The 16,593-nt window shown below is 38.2% G+C and overlaps 1 protein-coding gene across 21 annotated transcripts in view; it reads right to left on the reverse strand.

The window, feature by feature from the left end:
• TBC1D19 (TBC1 domain family member 19) overlaps positions 1–16,593 on the reverse strand; it is a 151,942-nt gene that overhangs the window by 43,472 nt on the left and 91,877 nt on the right. For all 21 annotated transcript variants that reach the window (XR_015165506.1, XR_015165505.1, XR_015165509.1 and 18 more), the window contains one exon: positions 3,217–3,301. Coding sequence is in view for 16 of the 21 variants with exons in the window: in XM_086406210.1 (XP_086262336.1) it covers positions 3,217–3,301 (85 nt within the window). In the remaining 5 variants the exon portion in view is untranslated. The remainder of the gene's footprint in view (positions 1–3,216; positions 3,302–16,593) is intronic.

Genomic DNA, 16,593 nt, shown 5'->3' on the forward strand with positions numbered 1-16,593 from the left:
TGACCTAAAGTGTGAAAGTTGCTTAGTCATATCCAACTCTTTGTGATTTTATGGACCATAGCCCACCAGGTTCCTCTGTCCATGGGATTCTCTAGGCAAGAATACTGGAGTGGGTTGCTATTCCCCTCTCTAGGGGATCTTCCCGACCCAGGGATCAAATCTGGGTCTCCTGTACTGCAGGCAGATTCTTTAGTCTGAGTCACAGAATAAATATTTGATATCAACATTGTCTCAGAAAATTAAAGTATATTTACCACAACTAAATATTTAAAGGAGTTTAAAAAATTTTCTCCTCAAAACATTTAAAGGTCTGAGGTTTTTCCCACTTTCCACTGAAGTGTGAAAAAGTAGGTAATGTTTATCTCGACGGTTTTTCTAACACTGTTGAGTCTACTGAAAAGACATATGCATTTTTGCATTTGACTTTAAGGCAAGATTTTAATTAAAACAATTTTTGTATTTCTTGTTGGGAATGGTGGCAGAGAAAAAATGGAGAACTGGATGAGCAGTTTAGGTTAAAGTGGAGACAACAAGGATTGATCTTGTGAGTAAGAAGAAAATGAAATGATAGATAGATGGTAGGTTGACAGGTATCCAGAGGGATGGATGATAGAGAATACCTGCTGAGTACTCAATACTGGGCTAGGTGCCAAGAGGCAAACAGAACAGATGTAAAATATGGGCCTTGAACCACAGGGCTTATAGTCCAGACTACAACAGGGAACATTAAGATATGTTTGCTGAATTTTCTGGCACAGGCTTTACGTGTTTTAGAGGTTTAGAGGAGAGGGAACTTGATGAGAGATTAGTGGACTTGGTGAGTAAGAGATAATAGAGAATGTATAATTGGTCTCTGCCCCTGGTTGCTGGCACAGAGCTCCTGAAATCCTTGATATTTCCTAAGTTTGATAAGAGCACTAGGAGCATCTCTTATGCTAGTATTTGTCTTTGATGCTGTCCCTGATACAAGGCTTCTGAAACCCTTGTCAATTCCTAAATGAAACTAGCATTAAGAATATCTTTTGTTCTATTCGGGTGACCTGAGTGGGCTCCTGAATGGGGGCTTGTCACCAGAAAGACCAAGCCATGATTAGAAGCTTGGAATTTTCAGCCTCACCCCCCATACTCTGGAAGGACTGGAAATGGTATTTAATAATCGATTATGCTTATGTGGGCTTCCCTGTTGGCTCAGACAGTAAAGAATCCACCTGCAATGTGGGAGACCTGGGTTTGATCCCTGGGTTGGGAAGATCTCCTGAAGAAGGGAATGAATACCCACTCTGGTATTCTTGCCTGGAAAATTTCATGGACAGAGGAGCCTGGCAGGCTACAGTCCATCAGGTTGCAAAGAGTCAGACATGACTAAGCGACTTTCAAAATATGTGAGGAAGACTTAAACCCCAACAGTAGGGGGTTTGAAGAACTTTCAGGTGGGCAAACAGGTCAACACTGGAACGATAACACACCCCAATTCCACAGGGACAGAAACTCCTGTGCTCGTGACCCTCCCAGAGCTAGCTCTATGTATCTCTTCATCTGGTTGTTCATCTGTATTCTTTATCATATCCTTTAACAAGCTGGTAAATACAAGTACATGTTTCCCTGAGCTCTGTGGGCCACCCTAGAAAATTAATCAAACCCAAAGAGGGGTTTGTTGGAACCTCCAACCTATAGCCAGTTGGTCAGAAGCACAGGAGACAACCTATGCTTGTGACTGGTGTCTGAACAGTGTGTGTGTGTGTGTGTGTGTGTGTGTGTGTGTGTGTGTGTGTGTGTGTGTGTGTGTGTGTGTGTGTGTGTGTGTGTGTGTGTGTGTGTGTGTGTGTGTGTGTGTGTGTGTGTGTGTGTGTGTGTGTGTGTGTGTGTGTGTGTGTGTGTGTGTGTGTGTGTGTGTGTGTGTGTGTGTGTGTGTGTGTGTGTAGGGGGGCAGTACTGTGGGACTGAGTCCCTAACCTGTGGGATCTGACACCATCTCTAGGCAGACAAGATTAGAATTGAGTTAAAACGTAGGATACCCAGGTGGTGCCAAGACTTGCTTGTTATTGTGGGGCAAAACTCCCACATATGTGTAAACAAAAGCGTCAGAAGTGAAGTGTTTTGTGTGAGTTGTAAACACACTACTGGGAAATACAGTAGGAAAGAACTGGGTTTTTCCCTACATAGAAGGAAATAATCTCAGTTTTTCTGATACTGTGAGATATAGACTAGTTCTTCAAGAACCTATGATTTTGGGGGTGAAGGAAAAGGAATCCTTCTGTGTAGGGAATATATAGAGATTTCGAATGAATATGCGGTAATGTGGAATAAACAGGGAGCCAAAGTTAGGTAGGTTAAGACAGGGCCTTAAAATCCTGGCTGAATTTAGAGGTGAGTCCATTAGATAATTAAATTCTACAATCAGTTTTTCAGCAGATGATGTTAAAGAAACAAACAAGCAAACCAACTGTTTCTATCAATTCAGTGTAGAAGCAATGTATCTGAGAGAGCCCCCAAGTTTGGGGGGAGCCTGATCCTAGCCCTGGGAATGTGGGCCTGTCTTAGGGCAGGGGTTGTGGTAATCAGGCAGACAGTCGGACTTAGGAGATACAGGCAAACAGCTTCCTTCTTTATGGGAACAGCAGAAAACCATACACAATAGGTTCACAAGCTTTCAGTGCTGGGAGTTCACTACTTAATAAAAATGAGAAATCAGGGGAAAGTCTTTTAGCTAACCACTGGCTCAGCTGTCAGGTGCCAGCAGCATACTGAAATAGCATTATCTTATAGGCAGCTAGGGATAAAGACAAGAAAGCACTAACTAGAAATCAGAATGCTAATTGCATATAAATTATATCAAACTTTCAAGTGTGGTGTAACGTTAAGAGAAGGAATAACGAAGGCAAAAAAAAAAAAAGCAGAGAAAGCAAATTCAAATGATAAAGTCATAGTGAGAAGGGGGAATAAAAGTCAACATATATGACACAAGCTGCAACAGAGGATAGCGCGAACAGGAAAAATAAAGAAGGTAACTTTAAACGCTGTTTTGGGGATCCACTTTCCTGTGATTTGTGATAAGTTGCTTGGGAGTAAAAGGATGGTTATAATAACTTAAGAGACATCTTTTTAAATAATTTACAATAAAAAATTTTGAAAATGTAATATATGTTATAAAATGAACAGTCTTGGTATGATTATGTAAGTGCTAAAGAATATTTCCTTTAATTAAGAAAAGTTTACCTCTTATGTATGATTTCGGTGGTGAGGCACTGTTGTATGCAAAATGACTCAATACAGATGTATCTCTGGAAAAACAAAGTAACACCTGGGTACAACATTGGGGAAAAAACAAACAATTAAGCACTGTTTTATAACAGGTAATTCATTGCTGTGTCTACTTACGAGGTACCGAGGTAGATAGACTTCCTCAAGTTCAGTACAGTACCTGCCAATGAGAAGAGTGCCCTCTACTGGTACACCTATGGTAGTGTTAAGATAACCAAGTGTGATAGCCCAAGTTCACCCAAAGATTTCTCACTGTTAAGTCACCTAAACCTTGAACAACAGGAGAAAATGCTAGCTGCTACCTACCAGTTGATTCTGTATTACCCAGTTGATTAGTGTATTTTCTATTTGGAAAAAAGAACCAACTGAGAGAAATTTAATAAGATAAAGAATGTAGAGGGGGAACCCTTGATAACTATAGTGGCATACAGCAGTTTGGAAAGTGCAGGAAACTGGGACCAGGCTCACTGCTGGGATGCGGCAGCTGGCAGTGGGCATGTCAGAGGTGGGGGGAAGGCAACTCAAAGTATCCAGAAGAGATTAGCAGCAGTAGAACAAGTGGTGGTCCAACATATGTTAGGAGCTGGCTGTCCTGACCACTCTACCTGGAGGTGAAAACAGGCAGGACAGACAGTCAAAATCAAAGATGTCCAGTAAGAGAATCTGAACTGCTGATTTCAGCTTGGAATTTTGGCACAGGGGACCAATCCCCAGGAAGAGGATTAGTGATAGGAAATCTGGGTCCTGGTAGTGAAAGATGTGGGATTCAAAAAACGTCACTGAGAAAAGAATTCGGGAATAACAGAAAAGGCAGAGAAAGCCAGTTAACAGAACACAGGCACAAAGTAGGGCTGGACCAGCAGCAGGAGCGAATGGAGAGAGGAACCGTGGTTTCAAGGCACGAGGAAGGGGCCCAGCTTTAGAAACAGGACAGATACGGAGACTGGGCATCAGTCAGGCCCAAAGGCAAGACGCACACTGACCACTGCCACTAATTTATTCTTATTTTAAAAGACTACATGAACAATACATGTTTGTGACAAAAACCAGAACGTTAGAAATACAAATAATCAAAGAAAAGAAAAAACACCTACAATCCCACCAATGTTAATATTTTAATGTATATCCTTTCAGATTGTTCTTATACATACACACATACATTTTCAAACAAAATAGGATAATGCACACTATCCTATACTCTATTTCAATATTATAAGTATTTTCTACCCACATTTTTAACATTGCAGAATATTCCACTGTGCAGATGAATAATATATAACCTTTTATTGTTGAACATTTAATTATTTCCACTTTTCCCCAGCTATAAACAATGCTGCAGTGGACTTCTTGATAGCTAAATATTTATGTACACCTTTATTTAAATTTCTAAAACTGGACTAGCTGTCTGGTCAAAGTGATGGGCATTTTAAATCTAAAACTCTTCACATACATAGCAAAATTGCCTTTCAGAAAGATTTTGCTTTTGTTTTTAACATGGACAGCAATAAGATAGTACACGTTTTCTCTTACTCTCATCAAAATGGTTTATGATCATCTTATAGGTAAAAAAAAAATGGCACCATGCTTTAGTTACTAATGAGGTTGCCCACTTTTCCATTTGCATTTCTTTCATTATTTTCCAGTTCATCATCTTAGTCCATTTTAAAATTGATGTTTTTTTAATTACTGATTTGTTTAAATTTTTACATGTTAAGGACACTAACCTATGGTCAAATTATATGTTATAAATGGCTCTGCTCAATGATTTGTTAATTATGTTTGACACAGTTATTTTTAATTTTTATATGCTCAAATCTACCAATACTTTCGTGCTTGGAAAGTCCCTTCCCTCATTTATAATAGTCTACTATACATATTCCCTTAAACTATGAAGTAAATGGTGTTTATCATCAAATATTTCTGGTTCTTTCCCTTTGAGAACATATGTCAGCTTATATTTTTTGTCCACTTTGGTGTTAGGCGTGCCCATGAGATTTGCTCTTTACTCAGTGAACTAGGTATGTGTCATTTGAAAGTTTCCAAATGGACGCTCTAAGAACCAGAGTAGTTAAGCAGGGTCCCTCTTTCCCTCTGCACAGAAACCATCAGTGTCCCAGACAGTGGTTATGCCATTAACCTGGGTGCTGGAGTGAGGATGACAGAACTATGTCCCCATCCTATCTGGGGTTAATATGACCACGAGCAAGAAATAAACCTCTGTTGTTTTAAGTTGCTGAGATTTTTGGATTTACATGTTGCCACAGTATCCCAGGTGGCTCAGTGGTAAAGAATCTGCCTGCCAGTGCAGAAGACTTGGGTTTCATCCCTGGGTTGGGAAGATTCCCTGGAGAAGGAAATGGCAACTCATTCCAGTATTCTTGCCCAGGAAATCCCATGTACAGAGGAGACTGGTGAGTTACAGTCCATGGGGTCACAAAGAGCCGGTCATGACTTTGTGACTAACCAAACAACAACCAACAGTAATAATCTAGTGCCTCCTGACAAAATCAGGCAATTTTGTTTAGCAATTTGATAAAATCATTTGGTAATAAAATCATTAGCTCATCTGAAATTTATTTTGAAACTAAATTGCTGGAGTCCAAAATATAGCCCCACCACTTACTAGATGTGTGATATCAGGCAAGTTACTGGACTTCTTAGAGTCTCAGTTTCCTCTATGTCATACATATACAATATTAATATCTACTTCAAAGTCTACTGTAGGACTTAATTAATACACATAAAGTGCTTAAAGCAGTGCCTAACACATAGTGAGTATTATTACAATGTTAGCTACAGTCATTACTACTACTCCTACTACTTTAAATTTTATTCCATATTCTATAGTTTTCCCCCAGGAGTATATTTAATTTTGGGTTTGTTTTTATTTCTATGGCTTGAGACCACCATGTTTCTTCACTGTGAACTTTTGTTTATGCTCATTTCTGGAAAATTCTCAGCCATTATCTTTTTGAAAGACGCCTCTCTAGTTCTCTAGTCACTCCTACCTGACTCCTACAGATTGAAGGTTGACCAACACTTATTCAACCTGCCACAGCTCTTAATCAGTTTCACCCCTCTGTGTTCTCGCGCTTGGGATATGACAAAGGAAACAGACAGATAAACAAAAAACCTCCCTTAAGGAGCATGATTGGGGCGTGGGGAGATAAATAGCAAACCTTGTAAATAATTACATTATATAACAGATTGGTTGGTGAATGCTACAGGAACAAAGTAAAGGAGGGATAAGGAAAGAGAATTGCCATTTTAAAGAGAACAATCAGGGTGAACTTCATTGAGAAGATAACATCTGATGGAAGACCTGAAAGAACTTGAGGACATTAACATTTAGATATCAGGGGGAAGAGCATGCCAGGCAGAAAAGCCAATAATCGCAGCGGTGCTAAGGCAGAAGTGCTCCTGATGTGCTGGAGAAAACCAAGTGTGGCTGGAGCAGATGAGTGGAAAGAGATATGTGAGAGAGGAAAAGAGGCCAAATTATGCCAGGCATCGTCAGGATCTCCGCTTTTATTGGGAGTGAAGTGCAGCTCCACCGCAAAGTTTTCAGCAGAATAGTGAAATGATCTAACTGACTTTATAAGGATTCCTCTAGTCACTATGAAGAGAACTGGGCGTGGTGGGTGCGGTGTGGGGTGGGGGTGGGGGCAGGCAAGGGCAGAAGCAGGGAAGCCCTGCAGATTATGACGATGATGGGGACGAAGACGGTGGCAGTCTGCAGTGGCCACTGGGACATGCGGCCCAGACTCTCTTTAGGTATGAAGGACTTATGTTGCCTGGCTCTTTACTTTACATTATATATGCCAAATGATTATTTCTCATATTTAAAAGAATAAATGATTTCAATATTTTATTTGGTAAACAGGTATTTAACTGAATTATAATTCTAATGGTTTTCAGTTAATTCCTATATTTGATAATAATTTTGTATCCTTTCTGGTATCTATAACTTTATTTTTCTTATTCAAGGAAAGGTACTCTTTTCCAGAGCCTCTGGAAGAAACACAGACAGCCCTGACAACACCTTGATTTTAGCCCACTAAAGCCCATTTCAAAAAATTTCCAATCTTCAGACAGAACTGTAGGAGAATATATTTGTTTTGTTTTAAACCACTAAATTTATGTTAATTTGCTATAGCAGCACCAATCAGCTAATACAACTAATATAACTAATAAAATTATACAATTAGTGTAACAATAAATAACTACTAATAAACTAATACAAATAAAATAAATAAGTACAAATAAAATAAATAATGCAAAAGAAAGTATACTTATAAATATCCTTCTATCATTGCCTAGAGGGAATACAGTTCCTAAAGAAACATTTGTATTAACTTTCTCTTTGAAACTGGTGGGAACATAGTAATGTTAGGAGAAGCTCTGTGCTTAAATATATACACCTAAAATCCCTATCGCCTTAGAGAAGACAAGATATCTGAAACTGCTCTTGAGAGAACATCAGTGACTGTAGCGTGACTCTGATGATAAGCCAGAGATGGGATGTTACACAGTATGTACTGACGCGCAACCCCAGCATGCAAGCAGAGAGCTGCCAACTCCTATCTTAACCTGAGCTGTTTTAACTTCTGAGATCCAATTTTGTATCTGTAATGAAGTTACAGTTCAACTGTAAATTTGCTAGAAATGTTGTGACTGTATGAAGATGACAGTTTTAATCAAATTAACTAGAAAATTCAACTTTGATTATTCCTAAATTAAGTAAAAATTGAACTTTATGTGGATGAGATTACATATGTAATGATTTACTTTATTTAGAAAAGTTGGGAGTGTAAGTATAAGCTGGATGTGTAAGTCTGAACTACAGTTTTATAGCAGAATTACACCTAACAGTTCTACATACAGCTGCAGATTTACATGGACTAAAGCTTCCTTTCGTTTTTGAAAAGATATTTATAATGAATGTTTCTGAGAAGTAAGTTATTTATGTAATAAAAAGCATATAAGAAATGATGTATGTCTGTTGGAAAAATCAGTTTAACTTACAGTTATTGCACAATTTTAAAATTTGTGGTGCATCTTGTATTTCTATCCAAACTAATCTGGAGAATTTTCAAATGATAAAATTTCAAGAATCACTTTTTTAAACCCTCTGCCCTGATTTAAATTTTCATAAACCAAAGAGCAATTAGGCTTACAAAGCTTTGAAACGGAACAGACCTAGCCTGGGTCCTGGTAGCTATCAGGTATAGTTTGAGCTCTGAGCCTCTGCTTCTTCATCTATGAAACAGAAATAAAGCTACCTGTTGTAAGAACTGTACTGTAAGTACATAAAGCATCTAGAGCAGTTCTTGGCACCTAATAAGCACTCTCTAAGTAAATGATCAAGATAGCGCTGATAATTTCACTTCCAATCAGAGAATACTGGGAGAAAAATTAACAAAGACTTCTGGTTTAGTTTCATGCTTGGCTAAGGACTCTCATCACATTCTTACAGAGAAAAATATACTTTAAAAATCCTTCTCTGACCTGTCCCCTTGATTTCCAACCTTATACATTCTTCCTGTGTTTCTGATCTTAACTTCCATGCATGTTAAGTCACTTTAGTTGTGTCCAACTCTTTGCGACCCTGTGGACCATAGCCCATCAGGCTCCTCTGTCCATGGGATTCTCCAGGCAAGAATACTAGAGTGGACTGCCATGCCCTCCTCCAGGGGATCTTCCTGACCCAGGGATCAAACCCACATCTCTTGAGTCTCTTGCATTGGCAGGAGAGTTCTTTACCACTAGTGCCATCTTGGAAACCCAATACTTTTAACTATCCAAAGCCTGGAAACTCAGTCATTCTTGATTCTTCCTTCTCAGTCAACCTGCATAGTTAGCCAGTCACCAAAATCCTCCTTATTCTGCCTTTGAGAGTTTCTTCCTTCTCTCCTCTCTCCTGCCCTTCCTTCTTTCCTTTCCCTTCTCTTCATCCCTCCCTCCCTCCCTCCCTCCCTTACTTCCTTCCCTCCTACAAGTATTTACTTGAACATCTACTATGTGGCAGGCATGGTTCTAAAGACTGAGAATACAACCACGGATGAAAAAATATCCCAAATCCCTGTCCTTACAGTGTTTCTGCTTTTGTGAAGGGAGATAGAGGGGAAAAAAGTAAAATATATTGTATGTTATTTGGTGGTACATGCTACAGAGGAAAATAAGCAGACAAGAGGGATAATGCATGCTCACATGTATATATTAGTAAAAGTTTGATGTGTATTTTAATTAGGAACTGAAAAGTGGTCAGGAAATGGGTCTAGGGTAATAATAAGAGTTTGGGTAGAACAACAGCTCCCTGGGACTAGGTACACAAGCCTGGAGTTGAAGGGAGAGGTCCAGAAAGACCAAAAAGACAAGACAAACATAAATTTGGGAGGTGTCAGTGTACAGATGGTATTTAAAATCATGAGAATAAATGAGATCACCAATGGCAAGAACAGGAGGAAAAAAGAGGTTCAATGGCTTATCTTGGGGTACTCCAGGGTAAGACAGGAAAATAAAGAGAAACCAGCAAAGGTGAATGAGCGTGCCAGCTAGTAACCTGAAAGCATGATATCCTAGAAGCCAAGTGAAGAGAGAGAATCCAAGAGAGGGTGACTGAGTGACCAAACAGATAAAGTAAGGTGAGAACTGGGAAATGATCACTGGATTCAGCAACATGAAATAAGTTTAGTGGGATAGGTTGGCAGAGAAAAAGACTTATTCAGGAAGGTTCAAGAGAGAACAGGAGGATAAGACTTAGAAACAATATCTACAGATTTAAAAAAAAGAACTTTCACCAACTCAGGGAATAGGGGAATGGCGCAGTAGCTGGATGTGATGAAGAATCGGGGAAGATTTTTGTTTTGCTTTATTTTGCTTTTAGATGAGAGAAATAATAGCACATTTGTATAGTGAGAGGAGTGATCCAATAGAGACAGGAAAACTGACGATGGAAAAACTAACAATTTCATTGCTTTTGAGTACCAAGGGGAAATGAGTTTCAGTGTCCAAATGCAGAGATTGGTTTTGTTATAAATAAAAGCATGGATAATTTATCCATAATAAGAGAAAGGGAGCTGAGTATATTGATGCAGATGCAGGTATGAGGAATACAGGTGGTGGTGGGAGTATGTGTGTGTGTGTCTTTGGGGGGCTTGTTCTCAGAGCTTTTATTTTTTTCAGAAACAGGATTCAGAGTCATTAGCTGAGACAGAAGAGGTGGAGATTTGAAGAGAGGGGAGGTATGAGAAGTCTTCTAGGAGAATGGATGAAAATTGGATTAGGGAAATGAAGTAGAAATGCCAAGGAAAAGTAAGGACTTTCTTGAGGTTCTTGGTCATGAATTTAAATAAAAGCAGTTATCATGGTTGCATGTTTTTCTCCAGCCACTTTCAAACGCACACTGTAGCCACAGAATCAAGCTGTACTTAACCAGGATTAAGGTTTTGCCAGGTAATTACTACTAGAAAGCAGGAGAAGGGCAAGGGAGTTGAACATGCATTCAAGATGAAGTGATTATAATGATAAGTCATGCTACTGACATGTCTCACATTTGTTCTCTCTGTTCACACAGGCCTCGTTCTACCTCAAGTGCTCGTAAGGCTAGCCTGAACTGCCAGAGCTGTTCACCACCATGCGAAGCTAATCTCTCCTCATTAATCACCATGTGCATATGGCTCATGCTTATTTTTGCTTTTCCCATTCTCCTAATTCTTTGTCTTTTAAGAACCAGACATTTCCTCAGAGGAAAAAAAAAACCAAATGATTTCATTTATAATGTGGAATCTTAAAAAAAAAAGAAACCCACACATGGACAAACAAAACAGCAATAGATTCATAGATACACAGCCAGAGGGGAGAGGGGTGGGGGGCTGAACAAAATAGGTGAAGAGGATTAAGAGGAACAAGATTCCAGTTATAAAAGAAATAAGTCATGAGGATGTAATGTATAGCATAGGAATACAGTCAACAATAACTGGAATAACTTTGTATAGTGACAATTACTAGACTTATTATGGTGATCAATTTGTAATGTATATAAATGTCAAGTCACTATGTTGTATATCTAATAATAAAATAATATGTCAACCACACTTCTATAAAAAGTTAAAAAAATTTTAAGATAAAGGAAAAAGAACCAGACATTTCTTATAACATTTCTATTCTAAAGCCACCACTAAGCTGAACTACTCCCAGAATTTATTTCCCCTTTAATTGTATTTGCATGGAACATTGCATAAACCTCTATCAGAACATTTATCAAATTATAACTGTGTATTTGCCTTTCCCTCATTTTTCACTAAAATGTGAGCTTAATAAACATTTTCTTATGCAGTGCCTGTATCAGAACAGACACTCAATAATTTGACATGAATACATGAATAAAGGGTATCTGATTGCACCTAGGCCTTTCTTAAACTCCATTCAATGGCATTAAAATATTTGTAACTATGGCATATTCTAGCTTCCCTGGTGGCTCAGTGGTAAAGAATCCACCTGCCAATGCAGGAGATGCGGGTTTTATTCTTGGATCAGGAAGACCCCCTGGAGAAGGAGATGGCAACCTACTCCAGCATTCTTGCCTGGGAAATCCCACAGACAGAGGATCCTGGTGGCCTACAGTCCATGGGGTTGCAAAAGAGTTAGATGACAGCGACTAAACAGCAACAACAACAAAATGGCATATTCTAATATGTCAGTATTTCTACTAAGCATATGCTAGATAAGCCAAGCATATGATAAAGAATTTGTCAGAAAACAGAAAGAGTAATTCCTATGTCTTCTCTTTACTATTTAAAAGTTCCAGCATGTGTATACCTGAAATTTTTTTAATTTAAAAAAAAAAAAAAAAAAAGTTCTCCCCTATGAGTACTTTATATACTTTGGACAATAAGTTAACTTTTATAGGTTGTCATGATATCACTAAGTACTCAAATCTGAAACTAAATTGTCAAACGACCCAATTTACTTACATGGAGTAAAGGGTTGTCTTCTGTTTGAACATATTTTAAAACTCTGACATAATTTAAAATTTTCAGCACAACTAAGTATTTTTAAGAATTTCATGCAAAATAAATGCTAAACTTTGGAATACTAAAAAATTGACTTATTACTCAAAAGGCTATTTCTATAATGTTCAATGTTGTTGCTGAAAAAAATTCAGGTAACTAACATGAGTCACTCAGAAGACAGAAGAATACCTGTGTATCCGTGTAACACAGGCCCAGATCTTCCTTCAGGAGGAACTACTGGAGACTTTCTCATCTATATATGGACACAGCAATGCCACATGCTGTCAAATTTTTTAGTCTAGTCACAAAATCCAATACATGGGTTATGACACAGAGCGTGCTAGAAAATTAAGTTCATTCCATTAACATCAACAATTTTCCCATTGAGTAGTTATGTTGCTAGGCAGCTCTGCCAAATGAAAGCCCATAATTAGCAATAAGAAAAGGCTTTCTTCTTTCTTATGTCGTACATACACACACATTTGAGGGCATGTGCATACATGTATAGGGATAGAAATTTTTTTTCAGAAAAAAATCACAACTCAATTCCTGATAATATTGTTTTCAATGCAAAAAATTACATATACTTTTATTACTTAAAATGAACTTCTCTATGACAAGTCAAACTAATTATAAAATTAATTATGATCAAGTATGATCACGAAAAGTATTTTCTTGGTAACTATCCATATGAGGAAAATTTTGTTCTGCAAAATTCCCAAAGACAGAACTTAGGTGTTACAATTATCCATTTATTTATGTTGTAAGGACAAAGATCCACATCGCTGCTGCTGCTAAGTTGCTTCAGTCGTGTCCGACTCTGTGCGACCCCATAGACAGAAGCCCACCAGGCTTCCCCGTCCCTGGGATTCTCTAGGCAAGAACACTGGAATGGGCCACCATTTCCTTCTCCAATGCATGAAAGGGAAAAGTGAAAGTGAAGTCACTCTGTCGTGTCCGACTCTTAGCGACCCCATGGACTGCAGCCTACCAGGCTCCGCCATCCATGGGATTTTCCAGGCAAGAGTACTGGAGTGGGGTGCCATATAAGATCTATGACTGAAAATACTATAGGAAATCTAAAAATAATATAATTTGGACTAAAATATTGATAAAAATGGAAAATAAAGGTTAAAGTATACTCCTACAGTACTCACTATCTATGATATTGATTAATACCTAATGCTTTACACACATACTTTAAAACAATTTCGAAACATTTTTGCCTCTTTAACTAGAATGTAAGCCCATCAAAGGTGGTATCATTATATAAAAGGGTCAATAAATACTTACTGATGACCATTCTGCTTTTTCTCAGAGAATGCATCCATTGTTTATAAATAATTATGTTTTTCAGACTCTGTCACTTATAAGTTTCCCAAGTTTATGTGGTACATAAAGATGAATATGTCTTCAAGGGTAATTCTGGCACTATGTGGAGAAACTGTAACGACTGTAATTTAAAATGCTATCCTTATAGACCCTGTTCATCAAATGAGGTAGGTTTTTTGTCTGGCAAGTCCTTTTCACCACCACCAAGAAGACTTTGTAGCTGTGAATTTAAATTGACAATCCTCTTCTCTCCAGCCACCAAAGGGGCAGAAATTGTGACATTTCCACTTGCTCTACCCACACACTGAAGTAGAAGAGTGAACACACTACAAACTATATGATTATTGGCCTTTGGCTGATATTATAATTTATGTACTCATGTTCAGTGTCATAATAGTTTCATGTTCAGGATCTAAATAGCTATCAGAGGGAGGACCAAAAATTTTCATTTGTTTCATATTTTTAGTATTGTGCAACATTAACTAATTTGTTTCATTTAGAAGTTAGTTGATAAAAAGATCCTTCACATCTAGAACTAAACTCTTAACTAAAGAAAATCTACAGCCCTCTACAATGACAATAAATGTGTAATCACACAGAACACAAGGCCATGACCCTATGTATATGTCCTGCTGAGAAGCCCAGTAGGTTGGGAAAGGTATTTGTGAATAAGTGATATTCTAGTTGAAAGCTGAAGGAAAAATAGGAATTTAGTAGAGGAAGAGGGGAGGACAACAGTCTTTTACATCAAAGGAACTGCAGGTCTGATGACCCTGAGGTAGAAAAAAGCATAACGAACACGAGGAGTAAAAGACCAGAGTGGCTGGAATGCATAGTGCCACAGTGTTAGTGCAGAGGTGAACAGTGAGGCTAGAGATGTGAACCAGCACACCCAGGGTCATCAGGCCTTGTGAAGGATTTTCGTGTTTGGGATTTAATCTCACAAGTAACATGAACTGATTGGTGTTTTTACAAGACCACTTTGACCAGTCAGGCAAGAAAAAGAAAAAAAAAGGCATCCAGTTAGGGATGGGTATCCGTGGTGGCTCAGTTGGTAAAGAATCTGCTTGCAATGTGGAGACCTGGGTTCAATACCTGGGTTGGGAAGATCCCCTGGAGAAGGGAACAGCTACCCACTCCAGTATTTTGGCCTGGAGAATTCCAAGGACTGTATAGTGCATGGGCTTGCAAAGAGTTGCACATGACTGAGCAACTTTCACTTTCAAGTAGGAAAGAAAGAAATAATCTCTACTTACAGATGATATGATCTTATATATAGAAAATCCTAAAGGCTCCATCCAAAATCTGCTAGAATTAATCAATGAATTCAGTAAAACTGCAGGATACAAAATCAATATACAGAAAACAGTTGTGTTTCTATACACTAAGAACAAAAAAGCTGAAAAAGAAATAATTTCATTCACTATAACATAAAAAAGACCAATAAAATACGAAGAAATTTAACCAAGGAGGTGAAAGATCTGTACACTTAAAACTACAAGACTTTGACGAAAGAAGCAGAAGAAGACACAAACGGAACAATACCCTACGCTCATTGATAAGAAGTTGCACTGTTAAAATGCCATACTACCCAAAGCCATCTACAGATTCAATGCAATTCCTATTAAAATTGCAATGGGTATTTTTCACAGAAATAGAAAAACGATCCTAAAATTTGTACAGAGCCACAAAAGAAACTGAGTAGACAAAGCAATCTCAAGAAAGAATAACAAAGCATCATACTTCCTGATTTCAAGCTATGCTACAAAGTTATAGTGATCAAAGCAGTAAAGCACTGGCATAAAAGTAGACATAGGAACCAATGGAACAGAATTGAGAGCCCAGAAATAAACCACACATACACAGTTAACTAATATTTAACAAGGAGCCAAGAATACTCAGTGGAGAAAAGATAGTATCTTCAATAAATAGGGTTGGGAAAACCGGATAACCACATGCAGAAGAACGAAATTAGACTTGTACCTTATACCACTCACAAAAATGAACTTGAAATGGACTTAATACTTTAAACATAAGACCTAAATTCCTAGACGAAATCATAGAAAAAAAGCTCCTTGACTTAGGTCTTCATGGTAATTTCCTTTTATGATAGTAAAACACAAGCTAAAAAGCAAAAATAAATAAGTGAAACTATATCAAACTAAAAACCATTATAAAGCAAAAGAAACTAAAAACAGAATGAAAAGGCAACCTACAGGAAGGGAGAAAATATTTGCAAATTTTATGTCTGATATGAGGCTAATATCCAAAATTTATTAAGAATTCTACAATTCAATAGCAAAAAACAAACAACCCAATTAAAAAGTGGGCAAAGGAAATTAACAGAAGTTTTCCAAACAAGACATACAAATGGCCAACAGGTACATGAAAAGGTATGCAACATTACTAATCACCACAGAAATGCAAATCAAACCCAGAATGTTATCACCTCATACCTGTTAAAATGGCTACCATAAAAAAAAAAAAAAAAGACAAGTGTTGGTGATGGTACAGAGAAAAATGAACCCTAGTGTACTGCTGGTAGGAATGCAAGTTGGTACAGCCACTACAGAAAACAAGTCATAGAGGTTACTCAAACCTGCTCTTGACAGAGGGTTACCCTCTGAGTGGAGGCAGGAAGCCCCCGACTTCTGAAATTTTGCATCTACAACACAGAGCTGAGGAGAATGAGAAATACCGGTTTCCTGAACCTTTTATGGGCTTCCCTGGTGGCTCAGATGATAAAGAATCCACCCGCAATGCAGCAGACCTGGGTTCGATCTCTGGGTTGGGAAGCTCCCCTGAAGGAGGGCATGGCAACCCACTCCAGTATTCTTGCCTAGAGAATCCCTATGGACAGAGAAGCCAGAATAGTCCATGGGGTTGCAGAGAATCAGACACGGCTGAGCGACTAAGCACAGCACAGAGCCTTCTATAGAGATACTGCAGTCTTTGACAGAAATTATTCGAAAAAGGAACCCCATCT

The sequence above is a fragment of the Bos grunniens genome, chromosome 6 (genome assembly GCF_055505025.1).
Source record: "Bos grunniens cultivar Pamir isolate PY7600 chromosome 6, Bosgru_T2T1.0, whole genome shotgun sequence".
In the NCBI taxonomy this organism is placed as follows: domain Eukaryota; kingdom Metazoa; phylum Chordata; class Mammalia; order Artiodactyla; family Bovidae; genus Bos; species Bos grunniens.